Source organism: Syngnathus floridae, chromosome 10, assembly GCF_059516105.1.
Source record: "Syngnathus floridae isolate MCC-2025c chromosome 10, RoL_Sflo_1.0, whole genome shotgun sequence".
Taxonomy (NCBI): Eukaryota; Metazoa; Chordata; class Actinopteri; order Syngnathiformes; family Syngnathidae; genus Syngnathus; species Syngnathus floridae.
Window position 1 is genome coordinate 7136332 of NC_142422.1, and position 22665 is coordinate 7158996.

General features: G+C 41.0%; 2 protein-coding genes across 2 annotated transcripts; both read right to left on the reverse strand.

Moving 5' to 3' along the window:
* Window positions 1-2799: 2799 nt before the first annotated feature.
* Window positions 2800-10812, reverse strand: LOC148392166 (uncharacterized). Its single transcript, XM_088387101.1, has 5 exons — window positions 10801-10812; window positions 4981-5551; window positions 4825-4893; window positions 3915-4754; window positions 2800-3659 (listed from the first exon to the last, which is right to left on the reverse strand). Exons 1-4 carry the CDS (start codon window positions 10810-10812, stop codon window positions 4681-4683), a joined length of 726 nt encoding a protein of 241 aa, XP_088243227.1. The 3' UTR covers window positions 2800-3659; window positions 3915-4680.
* A 41-nt stretch (window positions 10813-10853) lies between these two features.
* Window positions 10854-17959, reverse strand: cyb5r4 (cytochrome b5 reductase 4). The gene is made up of 15 exons (XM_088387947.1): window positions 17492-17959; window positions 17266-17419; window positions 16936-17036; window positions 16689-16773; window positions 15802-15880; window positions 15646-15703; window positions 15212-15305; window positions 14968-15000; window positions 14583-14705; window positions 14151-14291; window positions 13712-13858; window positions 13454-13604; window positions 12837-12923; window positions 12494-12655; window positions 10854-12377 (listed from the first exon to the last, which is right to left on the reverse strand). Exons 1-15 carry the CDS (start codon window positions 17573-17575, stop codon window positions 12323-12325), a joined length of 1554 nt encoding a protein of 517 aa, XP_088244073.1. The 5' UTR covers window positions 17576-17959; the 3' UTR covers window positions 10854-12322.
* Window positions 17960-22665: the final 4706 nt, after the last annotated feature.

The following is a 22665-nucleotide window of genomic DNA, read 5'->3' on the forward strand; positions in this document are numbered from 1 at the left end:
CCTACAAAAAGACAGTAGGGTAGGGGGCGGGGCTTCGCCCCGCCCCCTACCCTACTGTCTTTATATACAGTATATATATATACTACATATACTATATATATATATATATATATATATATATATACTATATATATATATATATATACTGTATACAGTATATATATATATATATACTGTATATACTATATATATATACTATATATATATATATATATATATACTATATATATATATATATACTGTATACAGTATATATATATATATATACTGTATACAGTATATATATATATATATATATACTGTATATATATATATATATACAGTATATATTTATATACTGTATATATATATATACAGTATATATATATATACTGTATACAGTATATATATACAGTATATATACTGTATATATATATATATATATACTGTATATATATATATATATATATATATATATATACTGTATATATATATACAGTATATATATATATATATACTGTATATATATATACAGTATATATATATATATACTGTATATATATATACAGTATATATATATATACACAGTATATATATATATATATATATATATATATACAGTATATACTGTATATATATACTGTATATATATATATATACATACAGTATATATATATATACAGTATATATATATATATATATATATATATATATATATATATATATATACTGTATATATTATATACTGTATATATATACTATATATATATACTGTATATAAAGACAGTAGGGTAGGGGGCGGGGCTTCGCCCCGCCCCCTACCCTACTGTCTTTTTGTAGGGCACGGGGCGGGGCTTCGCTCCGCCTCCTACCCTACTGTCTTTTTGTAGGGCAGGGGGCGGGGCGAAGCCCCGCCTCCTACCCTGCTGTCTTCTTGTAGGGCAGGGGGCGGAGCTTCGCCCCGCCTCCTACCCTACTGTCTTTTTGTAGGGCAGGGGGCGGGGCCAGGGGCGGGGCCATTTCGATGGGGGCGGGGCCAGCTGCATCGCCCCGCCCACTTGCAGGCGGGGCCACACTGGGCGTTTACACATAAATAAATGCGTCGACATGCAACCTATATGCATGTATCCAGACGCTTACAAAAGTGGGCCGAAGTTCCCACCGCTGGGATCGAACCAGGGCTGTACGGCGCATGAGGCCGTGTCACGAACCGGTCGACCAGCGTGACATGACAGCCGGCGGCCGCAAGTTCTCTTTTGTACTTACCCAGCGCGCGCGGAGCGCAATATTGAACGAATAAGAATGACTCGAAGTGAAAGCGGGGTCACTGCCAAGCTCGCCACGCTTGGCGAGTGGCTCCGTCGCTGCGCTTGAACACCTGAGATCCAGGGTTCGATTCCCCACCCCTGCTGCCTGCGCCGCCTGCGCCGCCTGCGCCCCCTGCCGCCTGCTCCCAGTGCCGCCTGCGCCCCCTGCTCCCCGTGCCGCCTGCGCCTACTACCCCCCCCCCCCCCCCCCCCTATGAAGGAGGTGACGTTCGTCAATATTCCCTCCTTGGAGCAAATATATAATCAATAACTTTTTTAAGCTTTAGTAAGTTTTTTTTAACTTTTAACTTTTTGTAACTTAATATTCTAGGCTGTTCTAAAACACCATCTGGTATGCTTGATACACATTAGAGGTGTAAAAAAAAAAAACATATTCCGTCATTTATTTCATATGGTGTACCGGCACAAAGGTTTGCAGTGCTGAGGACATGAGGAGACCTCGAAGGAAGCATTGGGAGCTTAAGATCAGGGGATGCTTTGACAGTAATTGTCAATTTTTGTCTATGTGAAGCCCTTTGAGACTGTTTGTGATTTAGGGCTATACAAATAAACTTGACTTGACATTGCTGATGTATCAATGCCCGAGCGATTAGGCACATGGGCGGGCAACCCCCAGCCTCGGGTTCGGATACGGCATTGCTCAAATTGGCAAATCTTAGCAAGCTACAGAAGACTTTCTGCATCACATGAATATTTTTTTAGCATGTGGTTTGGAAGTTTATTATGCAAATGAATTTGCTTGCTTTGTACATTTTAGAGACACGCACATTGGCGAGATAGCGGCAGTACTTATGTGTATTAGGTTGCTTTGGGCAGAACAAACCGCAAAAGACAGGTCACATTGATCCAGCTGTCTAATTGGGGCGCCTATCATTTGTAATGTACTTAAAAATTTAAATTAAAATTGTTAAAAATTATCGCATACAGTTAAATAGAGCATCGGACAGGTTGAGGCAAATATCTAGCATGTGGTTTAGACGTCTATCATGCAAATGAGTTTTTGTACTTTTAACAAACATGCACACTGGCGAGATAACAACAGTACTACTTTATTTCTTAGGTTGTTTTGGGCAAAACAACGAAAGGTGCATCGCATTGACCCAGCACCAGACAGGTTGAGGCAAATATGCTGCTACTCGGTGGCAGCACTTGGAATTCATCTAGCCTTTCTGATATGGTCAATTTCATAAGGATCCCGGTATGAATAAGACCACTCTGGCCTTTACTTCACTCTGAACTGGGTGGTACCACCCAGTACATGTGCCAAGGCTGGCCGTGTAGTTACGCAACTCTGCTTTGAATTGAAAGCTAAGGTCCTGGAAGTTACACGCTATGTTTATAAATTCAATTGACTATAGCAGCAACCTGGACTGGACAGCAACAGCCTTTTTTGTAGTCAAACAGCCAATGAAGACATCAAGCCCTGTAACAAAACATGCAATAAGTTTCACATTCAAGAGCTGCACCATTGATTGAGGCACATTGCGAATGATGACTGACACCAAAGTTGACTTTATTTACAAGACCACCAACAGGAAGCAAACACACCACTGTTGATTTTATTCACAAGAATGCCCACATGATGCATGACGATTCAAAACAAACCAAAAAATGGCTCTGACTAGACTCAACAGCTTTTACTCTTACAGAAAAATGTACCAACATTTTGCAAGATTCTGAGTTCGGTGGCCATTTTAAAGCAGGGTTGCCAAAGATGACTTACTGATCGCAACAGAGACCGTTTGTACACTTGTCGTTTGCATCTATGGGTGTCTGGCTACTTGGCTTTTGTCAACAATTTAGAATGCATGCAGCTTTTCTTTGTGTAGTTAAAAAAATAAATAAAAAGCCTGACACTGCATATTTAAGTCAATTTTGTTTCAGCTTAACTTTACAATTGTCTTGTCATTGAGAATGTCTCAAATGATTCCAGTTTGTATGCACGATAGACTGCCAATGCCAATGTTTAAAATGGACCACTTGAATTCAGTTCACAGTTTAATTGCAGTTCAGTGGTACACACACAATTACAGTACAAACAGTTCATTTCATGATTAAAAAAACAACAGTAAAACAACAATATTGCAAAATGACGCGGCGCTGAGAGAGAAAGAAAGCGGCATCATGCAGATAGCCAGTGTGCACACCCAGTGAAAAAGTGGAGGGAGGGAGGGAAGGAAAGAAAGGACAAAAGAAAAAAACGCAGTCATACTCTCCTTAAATGCTGGCTGGGCGCTTTGCCCTCGCCGCATCCGCACCCGTCCGTCTCGTGTCGGCCGCTCATCACGGGCGAAGGTTGGCTCCCCCCACGGCCGGTATTCGACGTTTGGACTCATCCTCCGCCTTGTGCCACTGCAAAAAGAAAAACGGCTCTGTTGCATGCGGTTCACTTCTGTGGACGTACTCATTACCTGTCTATTAAAGCTTGCTCCTATTTTAAGCTCCCTTCATTAATAGCGTATGCACACATGAATGTTTTTGTTTTCTTTTTATGTCTGTTCCTATATGAAGAATTCAATGCTTATAATTTCTTTCTTTGTCGTAAAGTGCTTTGAGCTGCATTTCTTGTATGAAAGGTGCTCTACAAATAAAGTTTTTTATTATTACCCTCTGGTCCCGCGGTCCTGTCCAGTCCCTCTCTGTGCAGGCACTCGTCCGATCCAGTGCCCCAGCAATCCTGAAAGGCAGACATATTGTGTTGGTTTTGGCAAGGGGAAAAATTCCACTAGCACCCCCCCAACCTAGACTAAGGTAAGTTTGAATCAGGTAACTAGCGGCACGCACGGGCTGGCGCATGTCTCATACGGCCCTCCCGCATTGGAGCAATCCGAGTTATGAAATGTTTAACCCCTTACAAAAAGGGAGGGAGGAAGGGAGGGAGGGAGAGAGCGAGAGGAGATGAAAAGAGGCTTTGGTGCGCACTTAAGCGCAACCAGCCAGTTTCCCCTGAGTAGAGCTGGCTTGGCCCCGAGAGGAAAAAAAGAGGAAAACGTGACGTCACGGAGAGCGTCACGGAGAATCTCCTTGTCCTCGACACCGTCGACGACACTGGGACCCAGTCTGGCAGACATTATACCCTGGTATTCCACAAAGGGCAAGGTATAGCCACGTTCCACCCTGAGTGCACCAGGCCATGCAGGTACTGCCGGGCGCGTTGGAGAAAGAGAGCGAGAGAGAGAGAGCGAGAGAGAGGGGGGGGGGGGAGGGAGGGAGGCAGGGGGTGTCTGCTTTGCCGATTCGTATCTAGAGGGTCACAGCAACCCAAATGCCCGTGCGTGCTACTAGTTACCCTATTCAAATAGACAGGGGTAGGGAAAGCACAAAAGAAAAACCAAAGTCATACTCCCCGAAACACTGGCTGCATCTGCACCCATCAGTCTCGTGTGGGCCGCTCGTCACGGGCCAAGGTCCGGGTCTGCTCCGGCCGGTGTTGGACTCGTCTTCCGCCTCGCACAAGTGCAAAAAGACAAACGGCACTCAGTTGCATGCAGCTCACTTCTGTCAACGTACTCATTACCTGCCCCCTCCCTGGTCTTGTGGGTGCAGCCCAGTCCCTCTCGGTGCAGGCTGGCGCTCGCCCCATCCGCTGCCAGGTGAAAGGCAGAAAAATAAGGAAATCAAATTAAAACCAACAGTGTGTACACTACGCTTGCAGATTGGATTGCCATGTCACCGCCTCTGGCCAGCCTTGGCCAGTCGTGCATCAGGCTCCTCTTCAACACTTGGCGACTGCTTTCTTTGGGTGATTCCTTCCTTTGCACCCCGCTCACCAATCGCGGGTCTGGTGGCCTCCGTCCACCAGCTCTTCGTTTCATACATCGTCTCTTCCACCTAGCAAGACAAGCACAAAAGTCTCGCTGCGCCGTCGCTTGCGCTTGCAGTCGCTTGCGCTTGCAGTCGCTTGCGCTTGCAGTCGCTTGCGCTTGCAGTCGCTTGCGCTTGCAGTCGCTTGCGCTTGCAGTCGCTTGCGCATGCAGTCGCTTGCGCAGTCGCTTGCGCTTGCCGTCGCTTGCGCTTGCCGTCGCTGCGCGGTCGCTTGCGCTTGCCGTCGCTGCGCGGTCGCTTGCGCTTGCCGTCGCTGCGCGGTCGCTTGCCGTCGCTGCGCGGTCGCTTGCGCTTGCCGTCGCTGCGCGTTTGGCACTCAATGAGGGCTGCACAACATTTTGGAAAATCAATGATATGGCAGTATTGGGCCAGACCACTGCATTGAGGCAAGTTGTGCAAAATTCTTGGATGGAGGTTAACTATTTGATCGCAATGAGATCAGTTAGATGAGTTAACTTTAACTTACATCAATGACTTATCGTCTTAACTCATTACAAATAGTTAGGCAAGAAAGCATGTTTCATTTGAGACATGAAAAAAAAAAATTCTTTGCTGTCTTAAAGTGCATGTCAATAACCTAGACCACCATATGGCAGTTTTCCAATACACGTGCAGCCCTACACACATGTCACCATTGGTGTCCAAATGGCAGCCTCGGGGCAACTTGATCAACACACCACACGACTGAACACGACACTGCTTTGTAGCACTAAATATCAATGGCAACATTTCGTGATTGATTTAATGAATTTGCGTCAAAGAATTCAGAATTTGTTTCAGTATGCAGCCCTCAAGCAGACATTGGGACACCGCTGGTGTAATTTAAATAAAAAAAAAGAAAAAAGAAAAAAAGAATCCATTTCACACGTTGAAGCTGCGCAGGTCGACGCCTCCAGGGAAGCGGGTCTCCCTCACAACTCGGCGACGTCAGAGCGATGCCACAGTGGTACGTTCACCTCTGATCAGATCGTGTCACATCCCGGTCGCCATCTGCAGAAAGAGAAACAAATGTTAGAAACACAAACAGCACCCCAAGTTGTCGGTCACTTGCTTACTTGATCACAGCGGCTAGCTACGATTGGTGAGCATCGCCCGGTCGGATCGGGCCGTGCGCCCCCCCCTTTCGCGTCCGGCCTGCAAATGGCAGAACATGCAATGAGTTGGGCGCTGCTCGCATCATTACGTCTTCCTCGTGGACCGGCTCGCCCAAACACCGCCCCCTACACCTAGAGAACAAAGGACACACAGCTTAGATCAAGCACGACAGTGGTAGGTTAGAAAAAGACAAAATGTTACCGTCTCGCTCCAATGCTGCCCTACACCTAAGGGGAGAACAAAGAACGCAAGTACCACAGCGGTGGTAGGTTAGGGTTAGATGAAGTGCAACAGTGGCAGGTTAAAAAAAGACAAAATGGTACAAGTCAAATTGCAAAATTGGACATTCGGGATCAGCTCGCTCCAACGCCGCCCTACACCGATGGGGGAGAACAAAGAATGCAGCAAGTACAACAGTGGCAGGTTAGAAAAAGACAAAATGGTACACATCATATGGCAAAATTGAACATTCTGATCCACATCAAAGTTTCGTTTTGTCTCCGTCCACGTAACCACGTCCTCCCCCAAGTGAGCCGTCAATGGCAACAAAGCACAAGACAACGCTGGATCCAGACAAGCCACAACCACAGCACACCTCTTAAGCAAGACCAACCATCAGAGCCCCAAACACTGGCCACACCTGCAACCTTTCCGTCGTGCACCCATAACCAAAGGCAACCACACTGCCCCCTCCTGGGCACATGATCCGCAAACGTCGACTTTTGCAGCGTGCTGCTTGATTCTTGACTTGATATAGCATTGCTCCTTTGGATAGGCCATTGCTCCTTTGGATAGGCCATTGCTCCTTTGGATAGGCCATTGCTCCTTTGGATAGGCCATTGCTCCTTTGGATAGGCCATTGCTCCTTTGGATAGGCCATTGCTCCTTTGGATAGGCCATTGCTCCTTTGGATAGGCCATTGCTCCTTTGGATAGGCCATTGCTCCTTTGGATAGGCCATTGCTCCTTTGGATAGGCCATTGCTCCTTTGGACAGGCCATTGCTCCTTTGGACAGGCCATTGCTCCTTTGGACAGGCCATTGCGCCTTTGGACAGGCCATTGCACCTTTGGATAGGCCATTGCGCCTTTGGATAGGCCATTGCACCTTTGGATAGGCCATTGCACCTTTGGATAGGCCATTGCGCCTTTGGATAGGCCATTGTGCCTTTTCATATGGAATTATACTTTTCCCATTCGGCTCCTCTAGCAGCCTACAAAAACACACAGCCATTAATTGTGTGCTGGGAAGCTAAAACTCGACAACCATTGTGTGTTGGGAAGCACAAACTCACCTGATTTAGGACTACTCTTCCTCAGTGTCCTCAACATCACTGAAAGGGCTCCTTCAAGAGCCTCCTGCTTGCTTTGTATAGAGGGATGCTGGCTGGGTGGCCTTTTTAAGTGCTACAAAAGACAAGCAAATTATTGCAACAAAAATAGACATTGAGTCGAGTGCCAATGGCATGATTTTTTTGACCAACAATTATCCATACTAGGAGTTTTACATTTGAAAAAAATTATTATATTGTAGTAAGTTACGATAATTTATCAAAATTGTAGTTAATATTTTAATTTGATACATTCTAAGTAGTTTTACATTTGAAAAAATATAGAATCATTACATTGTGGTAAATTACAAGAATTATTAAAGATTATAATTCGTATTTTAATTTCATCATCTACAACTCACCTCACATTGGACAGATGATCCAGGTTGGCGGCGCTGCGTCCAAAAGGGGAGAAAATAACCCACGCAAATGTTTGTTGCGTAACGGAACGAGCGGGCGGGCGGGCGCCATCTTTGAATGGATTTGGTCCGATTTGGACATGACGTAACATATACGTTGCATTCACCAGTTTGCATGACACGGAAATGGCACACGCATCATATAAAAATAAAAAAAATGGTTAAGTTGACTAGAGTCAAACTAACATTTCCCTTAGTCCGACAAACACGCGCTTATCGGCGGCGTCATTTACGAACCGTCTACAGACAGACGAATGAAAAAAATGCTGGCCAGCATGAAAAAAAACAACCGCGAAAGGCATTTAAAATACCACCAAAACGCGCAACGACGCGACGCGACGCAAAGTGGATTGTGGCGTGCCGTGTCGTGTCGTGCCGAAACCTCAAGCACTCCCTAGACAGCGAAAATCCTGCAAGAAATAATAAATGGCATCGTAAGAAACTGCAAACATTTGCTCACGGGCTAAATGGCCTGCGGCCTACAATTTACCTCCAGGCCCACCGTCGCGGTGGACGTGACGTTGCCGAGTCACGAGAGTACGACAATCCTGCGACAAACAAAATAAATTTTAAAAAAAGGCTTGTGAGAAAAAGCAACAAAGCGTGCCGTCGTGAGAAACGGCAGGAGACGACAAACATTTGCTAGCATGCTCGCTTACCTGCGAAACCGTCCGCCGCCGCCGCCGCCGCCGCCGCCGGCCCGCGCTCGGTGGCACCTGCATATGATAACTCCCCTTGAGCGAGCACACCTGTCGTCAATTAACCTAAAGCCCTGACGTCACATCCGGCGATTCAAATCTTCTTCTCCTGATCGTCCAACGGCGCTCGGCACACTGACGCCACCAGGTGGTCGCCTGTCATGGTGACTACTGTGGAAAGGGTTGCTTCGGACTATCCGTTGAAACTTTCAACACCGAGCATGTTTGGATGGAGGATACCCTATCAATATGACCAAATCTCCTTTGGTTTCCGAGCAGGCTCTGGTCGAGTGGTTAACGCCATTGCCTTCAATCAAATGAAAATATTTGTATCGAGAGTTCACCCTAAAATGAATTGTTCTTGCAAAAATTCTGCCGCCGTTGCAGTGCTCCCGTGGACTCATTTTCAAGTCAGTTGCTAAGAAACACCACACCGTTGCACAGAGACAATTCTTACTCTCCATACATATACAGGAATAGAACTTTACATCTTTTGTTGTAATATAACTGATTTTAATATGGAAGCTGGTGTAACACTTAACAGATTTTTGTTGGTGGTGTGCCTCGAGATTTTTTCCAATGAAAAGGTGTGCCGTGAATGAAAAAAGGTTGGGAAACACTGCACTCACTACACGAGGTAAAAAAAAAAAAAAGAATAAATAAATAAAGGGTTAATTGCACAATAAAAGCACATTAAAGCTTTACACCGCCATTTTCAAGTGTACCGAATAACAGGCCACTTTATTAGGGAAATATCATGGTCAAAGGTCACAGGTGTCAAGCTCTAGTCCTCTGGGCCGCGTCCCAACATGTTTTCCAAGTGACCCTCGTCAAGTGCAGGTGCGTGAAAACTTTTAGCCACTTTCACGTTCAAAAGGAGCTAAAAGTTTTCACGCACCTGCACTTAACGAGGGAATCACACGGACACTCCATTAGGTACACCGCCATTTTCAAGTGCACCCAATATCAGGCCACTTTATTAGGGTGAAATTAACAAGGGAATCTTGGAAAACATGTTGGAATGCGGCCCCAAGGACTAGAGCTTGATACCTGTGACCTTTGACCATGATATTTCCCTAATAAAGTGGCCTGTTATTAGGTACACTTGAAAATGGCGGTGTACCTAATGGAGTGCCCGTGTGATTCCCTCGTTAAGCGCACCTGCGTGAAAAGATTTTGGTCATTTTCACGTTCTACAGGAGCTAAAACTTTTCACGCAGGTACACTTAACGAGGGAATCACACGGACACTCCATTAGGTACACCGCCATTTTCAAGTGTACCCAATAACAGACCACTTTATTAGGGTGCACTTAACAAGGGAATCTTGGAAAACATGTTGGAATGCGGCCCCGAGGATTAGAGCTTGACACCTGTGACCTTTGACTATGATATTTCCCTAATAAAGTGGCCTGTTATTAGGTACACCTGAAAATGGCGGTGTACCTAATGGAGTGTCCGTGTGATTCCCTCGTTAAGTGCACCTGCGTGAAAAGTTTTAGCTCCTGCAGAACGTGAAAAGAGCTAAAACTTTTCACGCAGGTGTGTTTAACGAGGGTAACTTGGAAAACATATTGGAACGCGGCCCCGAGGACTAGAGCTTGATACCTGTGACCTTTGACCATGATATTTCCCTAATAAAGTGGCCTGTTATTAGGTACACTTGAAAATGGCGGTGTACCTAATGGAGTGTCCGTGTGATTCCCTCGTTAAGCGCACCTGCGTGAAAAGATTTTGGTCATTTTCACGTTCTACAGGAGCTAAAACTTTTCACGCACCTGCACTTAACGAGGGAATCACACGGACACTCCATTAGGTACACTGCCATTTTCAAGTGTACCCAATAACAGGCCACTTTATTAGGGTGCACTTAACAAGGGAATCTTGGAAAACATGTTGGAATGCGGCCCCGAGGACTAGAGCTTGACATCTGTGACCTTTGACTATGATATTTCCCTAATAAAGTCTATCTATCTATCTATCTATCTATCTATATATATATATATATATATATATATATATGAAAACATTGTTTGGCCTCTTTGGAACAAATCTTTTATTGTCACGGTCAAATCCACCATTACTCCAGGTCTCTTCCTGTCAATCGACAACATTGTAGATTCCCTTACTGGTTTGGTCATTGTTATTTTGCAATTTAAAAAAAAAGATTTACAACACATGGTCATTTTTTAAATAAGTTTTATAAAAATAAATTACATGGGGGACAGTACAGCATGTTATATAGCATGGCATTTTTTTCCACAGCAGTTGCATGTCTATCTTCCTCAAAATCAAGTCAACAAGCATAAGACCCTCCATGACTGCAACAGATCCAGTGCTACGTTTGCATACAGTACTTGCTTAGTTCAAATTGCATTCACTTGTATCTATCTTCTGTCTTCGTCATTTACTTTAACTTTTTCATGTACTTGACACACGTTTAATTATGTAACAAACTGTGGATTATATAAGAATTCATACCTATTCAACATTATCACATTTTATCACACTATAACGCTAAAACTACTTTAAATCTCAAGTGTAATTGTTAAGTGGAAGGACATGATTTTCAACAGTAGTGAGTGGTCTGGACCAGTAAGGGCTTTTTTGCTTGCTTAAATAATATTAGAAGCACTGTAAATTCTAACACTTGTTTGATTGTTTATTCCCAACAGTCTATCCAATTCAGTCAGTGTGTTTCTTGTGCTGTATGTGATTGTGACACTATGCCATGTCAATCTAATCTGCCCAGTCTTCAGAATCATATTGTAACAGTACTACTGTAATAAATCTGTGACCCTAGTGAGGATAACTTCTAAAAACGGCTAGGTCTTGATGGGTTTGATGTACTAGAAATTGTGATCAGTTTCAAATGTGATTTCACAAATTTGCATTGGATGACTTGTGCATTTTTCCATCCTCTGATTGGTTGGTTGGACCAAAATTTGTTACAGCCAACTTACGCAGTCCGGTTGTGATAAGTCAATGCCCTGAGAATATTTTACAGAAACAAACCACTGGTCAGCTGTTGCCTCTAAACAAAAATAGCAACAAATAAAAACCCATCAAACTCCCTGTGTGTTTAAGGTTATTAGGTCAACCAACAAAGTCTATTGCTGACCAAAAGAAGGAAGAATGAAACTATTTCTTCCAGGTGACAGTCTATTCTTTCTTCTGGTAAATTTCATATATATCAGTGATGGGAAAATGAAGCCTCAAAGTTACTTCCTTGGTATTTTTATACTTTTGGCTTGAATAAAGGTATTTAAGAAATGGCAAGTCGGTGTACTTTCAGCCCAATGTTGAAAAGAGGGTGTCATCTAGAGGAGTAAAAAAACAAAATTAACTGGTTCATGAATGAAATTTGGCACTTCTTTTTCCCATCATGATCATAGAAAACGATACTCTATGGGTCTTGTGGAGGGAGGGCAGTCAAAATGCTCTAAAACTGCTGACAAAGTGGGGTTGATTTCTCTGAAAGCAGCTGGCAGTGAAAGTTCATATCACAGCAGTTTTAGCACTGAATCTCGGTTTTCAATTTCACTCGAAGATTCCAGGAGCTCCGTTTGGACTTTTACTTGATGTTTCAAGGAGTTGACTTGAAGTCTGATTGCCACTCGAATGTACTTTGCAGCTTTGAAACAGAGAACATCAGCCCTGGAAGGCGTGGATCTCCTCTTCACTGAAGCCTTGCTGCTTCAGCAACCTGACAAAGGAAAGGTAAAATCTAGTTTATCTTGTGCAAAGTATGCCTGTTTAACCTTTAGCCTTGTCAAAATAACCTACAACGACATCCAAATAACTTTTTCAACTGTTACATACCTGACCGTCTGCTCTGTGAAGAGAGTGGGGCCACATACACAAACATAGCACTTTGACCCTTCTGGCCTTGCGAGAACATCCTTGATTATTGTGTCATCTACACGGCCCTTTTTGCCAGTCCAACTTTCACACGGCTCCGAGAGGATGTGCTTCACCTGGAATCTGACAGAGTCACATGAACATGAGTACACTGATAATTGTAATTGTTTGTGTTATCTTGTTGGTGTGGAATTGTTGTAGTTGTTGCTTGACCTACACGACAAGGCTCTAAAATAACATTTTTATACATTTTGACTGTCAATAACAACTGGGAAAGTCTAAGAAAAGAAAATACATTGATTACCTTTCATCATTAGCAGTTAGCTCATCCAGTTCCCTTCGCCACAGGATGTCCTCTTCTCGTCGGTTAAAAAAAAGCAACTGGATTTTCCTGGAGAGGTACAGATATAGTTGTGGTCAGATGATTTCATATCTTCATCAAAAACAATTTGTGTTTGCACTTTTGAACTATTCTTTTTACAGTGTGGCATAATTATAAGTAGTATGATTTTTAGATACAAAAATTGAGCGTACAAGTTTATTTTTGATTTTTCCCATCCCACTGGACTAACATTGTAACCACAGGCTCAAAAGCATATAGTGAGCATATTAGTGTGGCATTTGCAAATTTACCTCTCTGCGGATTTAATAGATGTTCTATTTTGTGCAAGAAAAAAAAAAAATTGCTCTTTTTGTGCTGAGGCCTAAGCCACGTTTAATATGAAAATACTACCATTTAATACTTGCATTTTCACCTATATAAAAACGTATGTGGAGAAATCATTCAACCGGTGTTAAATTACTGTATATCAGTAAATTTTCTCAGCCCATTTAATTTAATTTAATTTAATCCTTTTCTGAAATAAACAATTGATAATTCAAGGATTAACACATTGATGGATAATTTTATTTTAAACAGACCTGATAGTGCTGATCTCCTGTAGGGCCACTCGAACGAGACGACACATTGGAGTAAAGCCTGTGCCTGCTGCTAAAAGGTAGAGCACTGTGGTATCACGAAGGGGGCGGAGACTGAAGGTCCCCTCTGGACCGCTGACAGATACATGGTCACCTAAAAAGTTATAGCAAACAAAGTAACAATGAACATTACTAAAACTGTCAGAAGAAGAAAAGCTGAATTAAATAATCACTTACAGTAGTGAAAAGGCAAAGACTTACCTACGTGTAAGCTGTTGAGATGTTGAGTCAGTGCTCCATCCGGATAAAACTTAATCATGAGGTAGAGGTCTGTTTTTTCTGAGGAGGTATTGGGACCAATTGAAAGACCCTGGTCAATTGGGGTGTATGGTCGCACTACCTCTGCATCTGTATAAGGCACATAAAACACAAGTTAAAGCTTAAACTGGGAAAGAATGCATCAATTGAGTATTTTTCTGTACATCCCTCACATAACCTCTGACCTAAAACATGTTTTTTGTTTTCCTTAAAAAAAAAATCCTGCTAAGATTAGTAACATCGTTAAAGATGACCATTCAAATCTGAAAATATAATCACAAAGATAGGCTAAGGTCTAACCAACAGTAACTAATTCCTATACACAAGTTTACTCTTTCAAATATATCTTGCTTCTGAACACAGAGCTAATTTGGGGTGGTACCTTGAATGAGGGATTTGAGGTAGACGTGTTTGCCAACAGGCACATGCATGACAGTCCCACGTGGAAGTTGTAATTGAAACACATTCGTGTTATGGTTCACCTCAGTCTTCGACACCAACACACAATCCCGAAAGAAAGGGGCTGCAAAAAAAAAATCATTTCCAGCGTTAGCTCATGTTATTAGTAAAATAGGAACAAACATTAAATTTGTCAAAAAGTTTAACCTAGTTTTATTTAACCATAACTTTTCCCTTCATGTGGTCTGTAGGATTTTTTTTTTTGTTTATCTTGCCACTCTACATCATAGTCCAGAAGAGCGAACACAGGAGCCCTTGGCCTAAAGTTAGCTGGGAAAGGCTCCAGCTTACCCACAAACCAAATGAGCATAAGGTAATAATAATGTTGCATTTTTTCTACGAATTTGAAGCTCACCTCTGTCTTTTTTGCTTAAAAATGTATTGTGGAATTCCAGAGGCTGACCAAAACTTGACCATTTTCCTTCTGCCTGCTTGCGGATGGTCACCTGGATCTTTCCCACGGAGAAGGCAGTGTGAACTGGTGACAAATAAGCAGTACATTCAAACACAAATCAAGAGTAAGCCATATACACCTTCTGAAATTGTTTTGCAGAAAGGTATCACACTGATTTTTGTTGTGGGCAACATTATATGTAGTGAGGGTTTCCGCTAGAGGGCCATCATGACCATGCAAATCTTTAATCCCCTCATATTGTTGTAGATAAACATAGTAAAATAGTGTGTGCACCAATTGTTAATTTACTGTTAAAAAAAAAAAGAATCAACTTAGCGTATCTTACCAGCAACGTCTCCATCAACATTTTCTGAAAGACCTAAAACAACATAGAATGAACAGGATTTCACAGCACATTGATAGGACAATGAGGATATTTTTAGACTAAAGGAAAGCTGTAATATGTAAAGACTTTGGAGGGCTAATTATTTTAACTTTCCCAAGCCAGATCTGCACTTGTAATGCTGACATTTTCTACAACCAACTGAAACAAAGAAAAAAAATACAATCAATCTGCCATAACTACTCACGTAAATGTACCATGTAGGACATTTTCCCAAGCAGCACTTCTACTCGGAGTACGCCATCCTCAAGATCAACGATGGTACACCCAGAAATAGGGATCTAAGGGGAAAATTACAATATTGTGTTGGGAAAAAAATATACATATACAAGGTGTTTTTTAAGGGGAACCTCCTAGCAGGAAAATAAGTGAGGGGAAAATGAACAATCCCTTATTAACAAGTTTACACGCTTGCACATTGAGGTCCACTTCTGTTTCATTTGGTCATCATTTCATCAGTAAATATACAGTACATTTTTTACTGATATTTAGTACCTCAAAATACTAAACAAAACCAAAGTCTCCAAATGATGATAGTGAGGTCAAAATTACAAGTAGATTTATAATCCTGTTGTTGTTGTTCACCTATGACAGAGGCATACAGAGCAGATGAGACGTTACCTTTCTTTGGGTATAGATAACCAGATGAACTGTTGTTGCTGTTTGGAACCAGTCGTATCTGTACAAATGACACGCAGATGAGATGACAGTTAAACAAAAAAAAAAAAAAAAAAAACAGTTGACATGGTTGATTTCTTTTAAAATGCAATCTCATACCGAGGTCGAGAGTCTTTGACAGGCAGAGGAGACACTTGGTTAGCGGGTGTGAAGACAGCTTGGGGTGGTGGGATCATTGCTGAGGAGAAAATGATGGTGGTGGAGGTATTGTGAAAAATAATACATCAAATGTGCATAAATATCTGCTTATTAATGTTAATTACTTGTGTAACGTATTTTGATGTATTGCAATACTGTATTGAAACACAACCGAGGTGTGCTCTGATGCACAGACATTTGATGTTGCAATTTGAATATTGCTCACTCACATATGCATTGCTCTCTTTTGCCTTTGCTGTTTCTGATGGGTAATGATCTTGATACCCAGTATCGTAGCCATTTTCTCTCAGTTTTGCCAGAAAAGCGACTCAATTAGTTAGTTAGCCCACATATTGATTCAAACAAAAAAATCATTGGTTCTGTCATTCATTCTAATAGCCAAATGATGAAACCAAAATTACAGTGCGGTTGTTTCAACTAATGGGGAAGTTGCATATTAGTTTCCTGAACCCTTCAATACCCTAAGAAAAAAAGTATTCTGTCTTAAAGTAGAAGTCAATCCCCTGAGAAAAAAGTATCTTAAAGTAGAAGTCAAGTTGATTTATTTATTTTTTTCACGTGACTGAACTCAACAAACAGTTTACCTGTGATGTTTAATGTATGTAGTACAGTAATACAGTATATTTAGTACTATTTATTAATTAAAGGATAGGTTCAACAACAGATGGAATTATTTTCTGTTATGTCATAACTAAGAATTACAATGCATGGTAAAATCCATACTGCACAAACTTTTTATGGATCAAACTTTGAAAATTTTGAAAATATATCAAAAACCTGATGTGTTGAAATTTTTGTAACTCTCCCCCATACTCTATTAAAAATACCTTTAATTGCCGTGGTGGGTTTCGTAGCCATCCTGCCCACCAGACACTCTTTCAACATGGACTCATAGTTTACCCACCGATGGACCTGTGAGCAAAAAGTGATGTCTCATCAGCATCAGTCCAAAATTATCACTCTGACTCAACCCCCTCAAGTGCCAACCATTTAACACACTTTGAGGCACAGCGAGTAAATATGTCCATGTATACTTGCGTACATGAAGTGCCATGCATTAAGACTGTATCATACCTGGTCAAAAAGGTCAGTGCCATCTATGCCTGCTGCCTTCATCAGCTCATCTTCTCCTCCAGGGTGGTAGTCCATATAAGAGGTAACATTATATACCATACCTACAAACATACGATATTAATTCCGGTATCAGTGCCGTCAGTTGATAGTCAATGATATCAGATATTAAGGGTCAATAGTACACAAAACAGTATGTGGATTTATTTTTCTAGCAAAAGTTTTGAAAAAGTTGCCAATGTGACTCTTCTATGTCTGACATTGTCTGTGGTCACAATCTTAACATTTAGGGTAAGATTGTAGACGTCTCTTGTGAAGTTAGGGGACGCTTACCTCGTATACAAGTCCAGCAGTCATTCCTGGTGTTGTGTTTCTGCAATTCTTCGTGAGTAACTTCAATCAGACGTCCCCTCAACCCGGTTAGATCTTTGCCACTTTTGGAGAACCGAATCCAGTCCATAAGACTGTGGCCCGGTTTTAAGGCAACCTAAAATATAGGAAGTATATATATTGCAAATAAATGTGTACGAACAAGAAGTTACATTAATTGTGTCTTTACCTTGTTCCTCCCAGACTGGCCGGGCCGAGCTACCCGCTGCTGGGAACTCGGCGCAGGGAACGACTGAGTTGGAATGTTCAACATGTTGCGAATGCCTCGCAAGCACCTCGACTTTCGAAGATCTACTTGAAGAAACCGTTGTTACCTCGCTCAGTATCGAGACAAGGAAAGCACGTTCAACCTTGAGAGGCAAATTTGTGCCTTGCAAAACTGCCTCCCTTCTGACACATCTCTCTGTCAACACTATTGAGAAATGCAACTGAGCTACAATGCTATGCTAAGATAGGTAACACGCTCCGATGCTCAAAATATGATGCGCGTTAATAACAGAATTTCGCAGCTACCCATGTAATGCTCGACATGCAAAATCTGCCGAATAACCACTATGAGATAGTCAATGAGCAATTTTACTACTACATTCTTCGACGCATGATGTTACGACATCGCCACATTAGTCGTCATCAACCTGCGACGGAACTTTAACATCATGTAGGCACTACATTAAAGATGACGTCACGTACTTGACAGACACAAGGGTTGCAACTCAACAAACGCTCTGTCATGCAAATAGAAAAAACTTGTACTGTGGCGTGTGTCAGTATTTGTCACCTTTTTGAACCAAAGTTTTGTAAAAGTATATAACTTACCATGAAAGAAACCGATCAGAAATGTGCTAAAAAAAGAACCTTGGCCATCTGACTCGCTTTCACTATCATTATCATCATCGTCATCCTCTGAATCTTTGCGCTTTTCATTAGACATTTTACTGTCTCTGTATACTATATTTTTCATTTACAATGAAGCAGTGAAGCAACCGAAGGCTGTCACTGAAACGCTAATCTGTTAAAAGGATTACTGTAATTTCAAAATAAAATAAAAACTCCACTTGTTCTTCGTCTCATGTTTTTAATTCCATTCGGGATTGTATTGTCTGTCAATATATCAGGAGGCCTGATATATTTATAAAAGATAGATAGATGGATGGACGTCTCTGAAAGTAATGCTATTGTTCATGTAGTATTAAAATCACCCAGCAGAGGGTCTCAGCGCTACATTTCACGTTAATTAGGCAGCTCGCCTCTGTTGACATTTTGATTTATTTCTAAATGTAAGAAATCACTCATTACGTTACTGCGTAAACGTAGTAACACGGAAACACACTGAACAGTACACTTTTAATGAGTTAGAGTCACACTCAACATGGTAAAAAGGAGAAAAATAAAGTCTTATTCCTCCTTCCTGTTTTTCATAAAATTAAAAAACGACTTTCAGTTTCTATCTAAAATGCATTTTTAACATTAAACAATTAAACTCGACTTTTCATGTATATATAGTATATATTATGTATATATTTCTTCTGCCCACTGTAGTGGCATTATAATGGCAATATAATTGGATAAATGGTACGAATAAACCAAAAATACCCAACATCACTGGTGATGATAACAAATAAATATATATATCACCTCATTGTAGTGTAACCATGCCATAGAATCACATTTGTCAAAATCTTCTCTCTGTCCACCCCAATAGATCCACCACATACTGTAGTTCCGCTCCTGACTCTGGCCTGTGATGCCCTTTGAGACCCTTTCTGTAATTCAGAGCTATAAACGTAGCTTTTCAATTTTACTGGATTTTTGTTGAAAATCTGACTCAATGATATCATGCGGCAAATTGAATCATCATCCCACTCAGCTCCCTTGTCCAATGCTGTAATTGTCAATGTCAAGGAAGGTTGACATGATTTTCCAACATCTCCTAACCGGTCCTATAGTTAGGATATTAGTTATCCTACTCGTACTCACTTGTAGAGGACAAGTAATGGCTGATCATGTTGAGTCACTTATTTAGATTAGACTGTTTTCCACCACACACCTGCCACCACACCTGACCTCTCACCTCATTCTCCATTGCCTTGGAAACCTCTTCTGTACCGATGGAAGAAGGGTGGGGAGAAGCAAGAGGGAGATTTATGGGTTTGGTATTCCAAGCCAACCTCGTGGCTGCTTATGATCCATGAATAGAGAATGAGTCCGGGTCTGGGTAACCCTAACTCTCCAGACCCCACCCCACATCCCTCGCTGTCGCTTCTCTGTCTTTGCTTATGTACTCTTGTGCTTCTCTGTTGCGTCGCTCTGTTTACTTTCTCTTTGCTTGGTTTGTCTGTTGATGTGCCAGACAGATGGCATGCACAAAAAAGGTTTCTCTGAAGTTTGGAACACATCCCTGACCCTAATACATTAAACTAACAAAAGAAACGAGTGATAGTTCGATGAACATATTCTTTGGGGAAACAGATGCCCTTGTGAATTATATTTATACATCATGATACAACTTTAAGGTAACACTCAGCAAGAATAAATGATCACTTTTTTTGTCAGAAATCTCAGCACTATTATTTCTATTTTTTGACGTAAATAGCATATATGAGGCTTTTCTAATGGTTTAATTTTGATTTATTTCAGACCACCGCAAAAGTAGCATGAATGATTTCCACTGTGATGGAATTTTATTATGTATTTTATTATATTTTCCAGATTCAGATTTTAAATTGTGTTGTTTTGAAACAATGATTATACAGTTCAACTTCTGAATTCTACCTCAATCCGTTGTGTCAATCACTTAATGTCGTGTGATGCTTATAGGCAATGGTTTGATTAACATTTTTGCATTTGCAATTGTCATACAAGTGCAAATGAAAGTTAACCACTTAATAATGCAGAGAATGCACCAGTGTGGTGCCCCATTGTCCACTATTTTGAATGAATGAGTGAATGAATGAATGAAACTTTATTCTTCACACCATCATTAATCTTTCATATACATATACATGACATTTTAATAGTATGAGGGAAAGGGTCACCCCCGAGTGAAGCTAAGTATAAGCTTATATAACGGGGCCCAGACAGACGGACGGACGGACGGACAGACAGACACTCATTATACGTTATATATTTAGATTTTGATAACCTCCTTTTTAAAATATGATCCAAAACATATGGATGATAATCATTTATAGTGCTTTAGCTTTTCCAATTACTGTATACAGAACAAGACTGAAGCAAATAATTTCTTTTGTACGGCGTAGGCACACAAAACAAATGCACACATTTGTGAAGCTTTTGAGATTAACAGTAACAGAGAAGTGTTGACAACAGCCTTCTTGGTAAATATTGAGTTTGGCTTGGCAAGCTTTTTTCCCCACCTTGCAATGGACTAATGTTCCATTATCCAGATGGGCAGGTTTTATCCGAGTAATTTGGTAAACAGCTTTCATATGTTCAGCTACGTTGCAACCCATTCATACATAAAAAATGATTAGCTATTGAACAGCAAGGGATGCCAAAATGTTTTTTTCCCATGTATGCTGTACGACATAATCGGCAATATATTTTCAGTGTTGACAAAATGAATTGGATAAAGTAAACCAACAGTGCCATCTGGAAGAGAAAAAAAAACTATGGCAACTGGTTTATGAAGCAAATGTGAAGCTTCATTTGCTCATTTGAAATGCAGGAAGTTTGCAAACTCTGAGACATGCACATCTTAGTGTGTGAGGTGCATTATTAATGTGATGAAAACTTTTTTCGGGGGTTGCCGCAATAGTTTGTGTGAGTTTGTATGCATGTGAAACTGTATACTACATATGCATCTTGTACAGTATGTGTCAACTTTACTGGGAGAATAGTTGAATTTTGCAATTTTGTTTGACAAAGCCATCTCTTCCTAAGCACATTTCCTTGTTAATATATTAGTGTTGAGAATTGATTACCTAGCTAATCCGATCACAGAGGCTGCAATTGATCCCTCTGCAAGCAGCGACACAATAAGCACTTTAAGCAAGGAGACGCTCAATAGCTCTTTCACAATTGGCTCTCTCATCGCTTAATTGGCTGAAACAAGCCAAACATTTTGGTTTCACTCTCAACGTGAGATCAATGGAGGAAATGAGAACTGAATTTTGAGTACTTTCATAACAAGCTCAACTCAGTGTGATTTTCTTTTGCTCTCGAAACTACCACCACCCCCACAACCTTTCCCCCTTCCAGGCCTAGAGTCTTCCTACTTAATCGTTATTGGGTTTGATACAATTTATTTTATGGTAATGTAAAGGGAAGTGGCACAAAGAGCTCTCACTTTCACTTTGCTCCCACCAGAGATTGAGATTTTATTTCATTCTTTTGAAACGCAATGAATATTTGAGATATTTTGTATTTATTATTTATCCCAGGTCCATTCTTTCTATTTAGTTTCACCATAATTGTGCAATAGCCAAGTACGTTAATTTGTTGTTTTAAATGTCTTTGTGTGTATGTTTTATTTTTACTCCAAGTACAACACTTTGTATGCAGCAAAGGTTGTTTTTAGAGTGCACTATAAATAAAATGGAGTTGAATTAAGTTTGGAGGCCGGGAGCTCTTGTACTTCCTCTCACATTCCAAAAACATGCTTCTTAGGTTAACGGTGGACTGTGTTATGTTGTGAACTTGCGTGTGAATGGTTTCTTTTCAAAATCAACTCTGCAATTGGTCGGCAATGACTCCAGCCTGAAATCAGATGGGATAGGCTTCAACAGAGTTTAAAAAATTGATGCATTAATTGGTTAAGAATATTAATACTAATAATATTAATAATAATGTCATTTTGTTTGTATATTTGTTCTATATTCTGTACCTTTTGCACTGGTTTCCCTTTTTTCTTTCATTCATGTTAGGCATATATGGGGGACCAGCTGGTGGTTCCTAGCAGCTGAGGTCAATAAATCAGACAGGATTCACTTTTTGTCAGCCATGAACAAAAGATGTTGCAGAGCAAGAGGTCAAAACATTTAGAATCCTTTCCCTTTCCTGAAACAATTAAGTTGTGAGTTTGTTTCATCATTGTGTTGTCTGCCAAGTTGAAATAAAGTTTACAATGGCTACAGTTCAATTTTAGTCCTATGAGTTTCTGCAAATAGCTATTCATTACAGAGGCATATTTTAATTTATATAAATATATTTACATTCATCACAATTACATCAACCTTTTAGCTGCATTAAAGATGATGATTGTCACCCCCCCCCCGCCCCCCCCCAAAAAATCCTGTGAAATTTCACATTAAACATAACATGAATCACAGTCTGGCCTCAATTGTAATTAAATACAAACAAGAATATGAATACTTAATTACG

Coding starts and splice junctions, on each gene's coding strand:
- LOC148392166 (XM_088387101.1), bottom strand. Junction 4,894..4,980: donor GCCAAGGCTGGCCAGAGGCG/GTGACATGGCAA, acceptor TTCACCTGGCAG/CGGATGGGGCGAGCGCCAGC. Junction 4,755..4,824: donor CAAGACCAGGGAGGGGGCAG/GTAATGAGTACG, acceptor CACTTGTGCGAG/GCGGAAGACGAGTCCAACAC.
- cyb5r4 (XM_088387947.1), bottom strand. CDS start 17,575: ATGTTGAACATTCCAACTCAGTCGTTCCCTGCGCCGAGTTCCCAGCAG. Junction 14,706..14,967: donor TGTTGATGGAGACGTTGCTG/GTAAGATACGCT, acceptor ATTTGTCACCAG/TTCACACTGCCTTCTCCGTG. Junction 12,924..13,453: donor CAGGAGATCAGCACTATCAG/GTCTGTTTAAAA, acceptor GTACCTCTCCAG/GAAAATCCAGTTGCTTTTTT.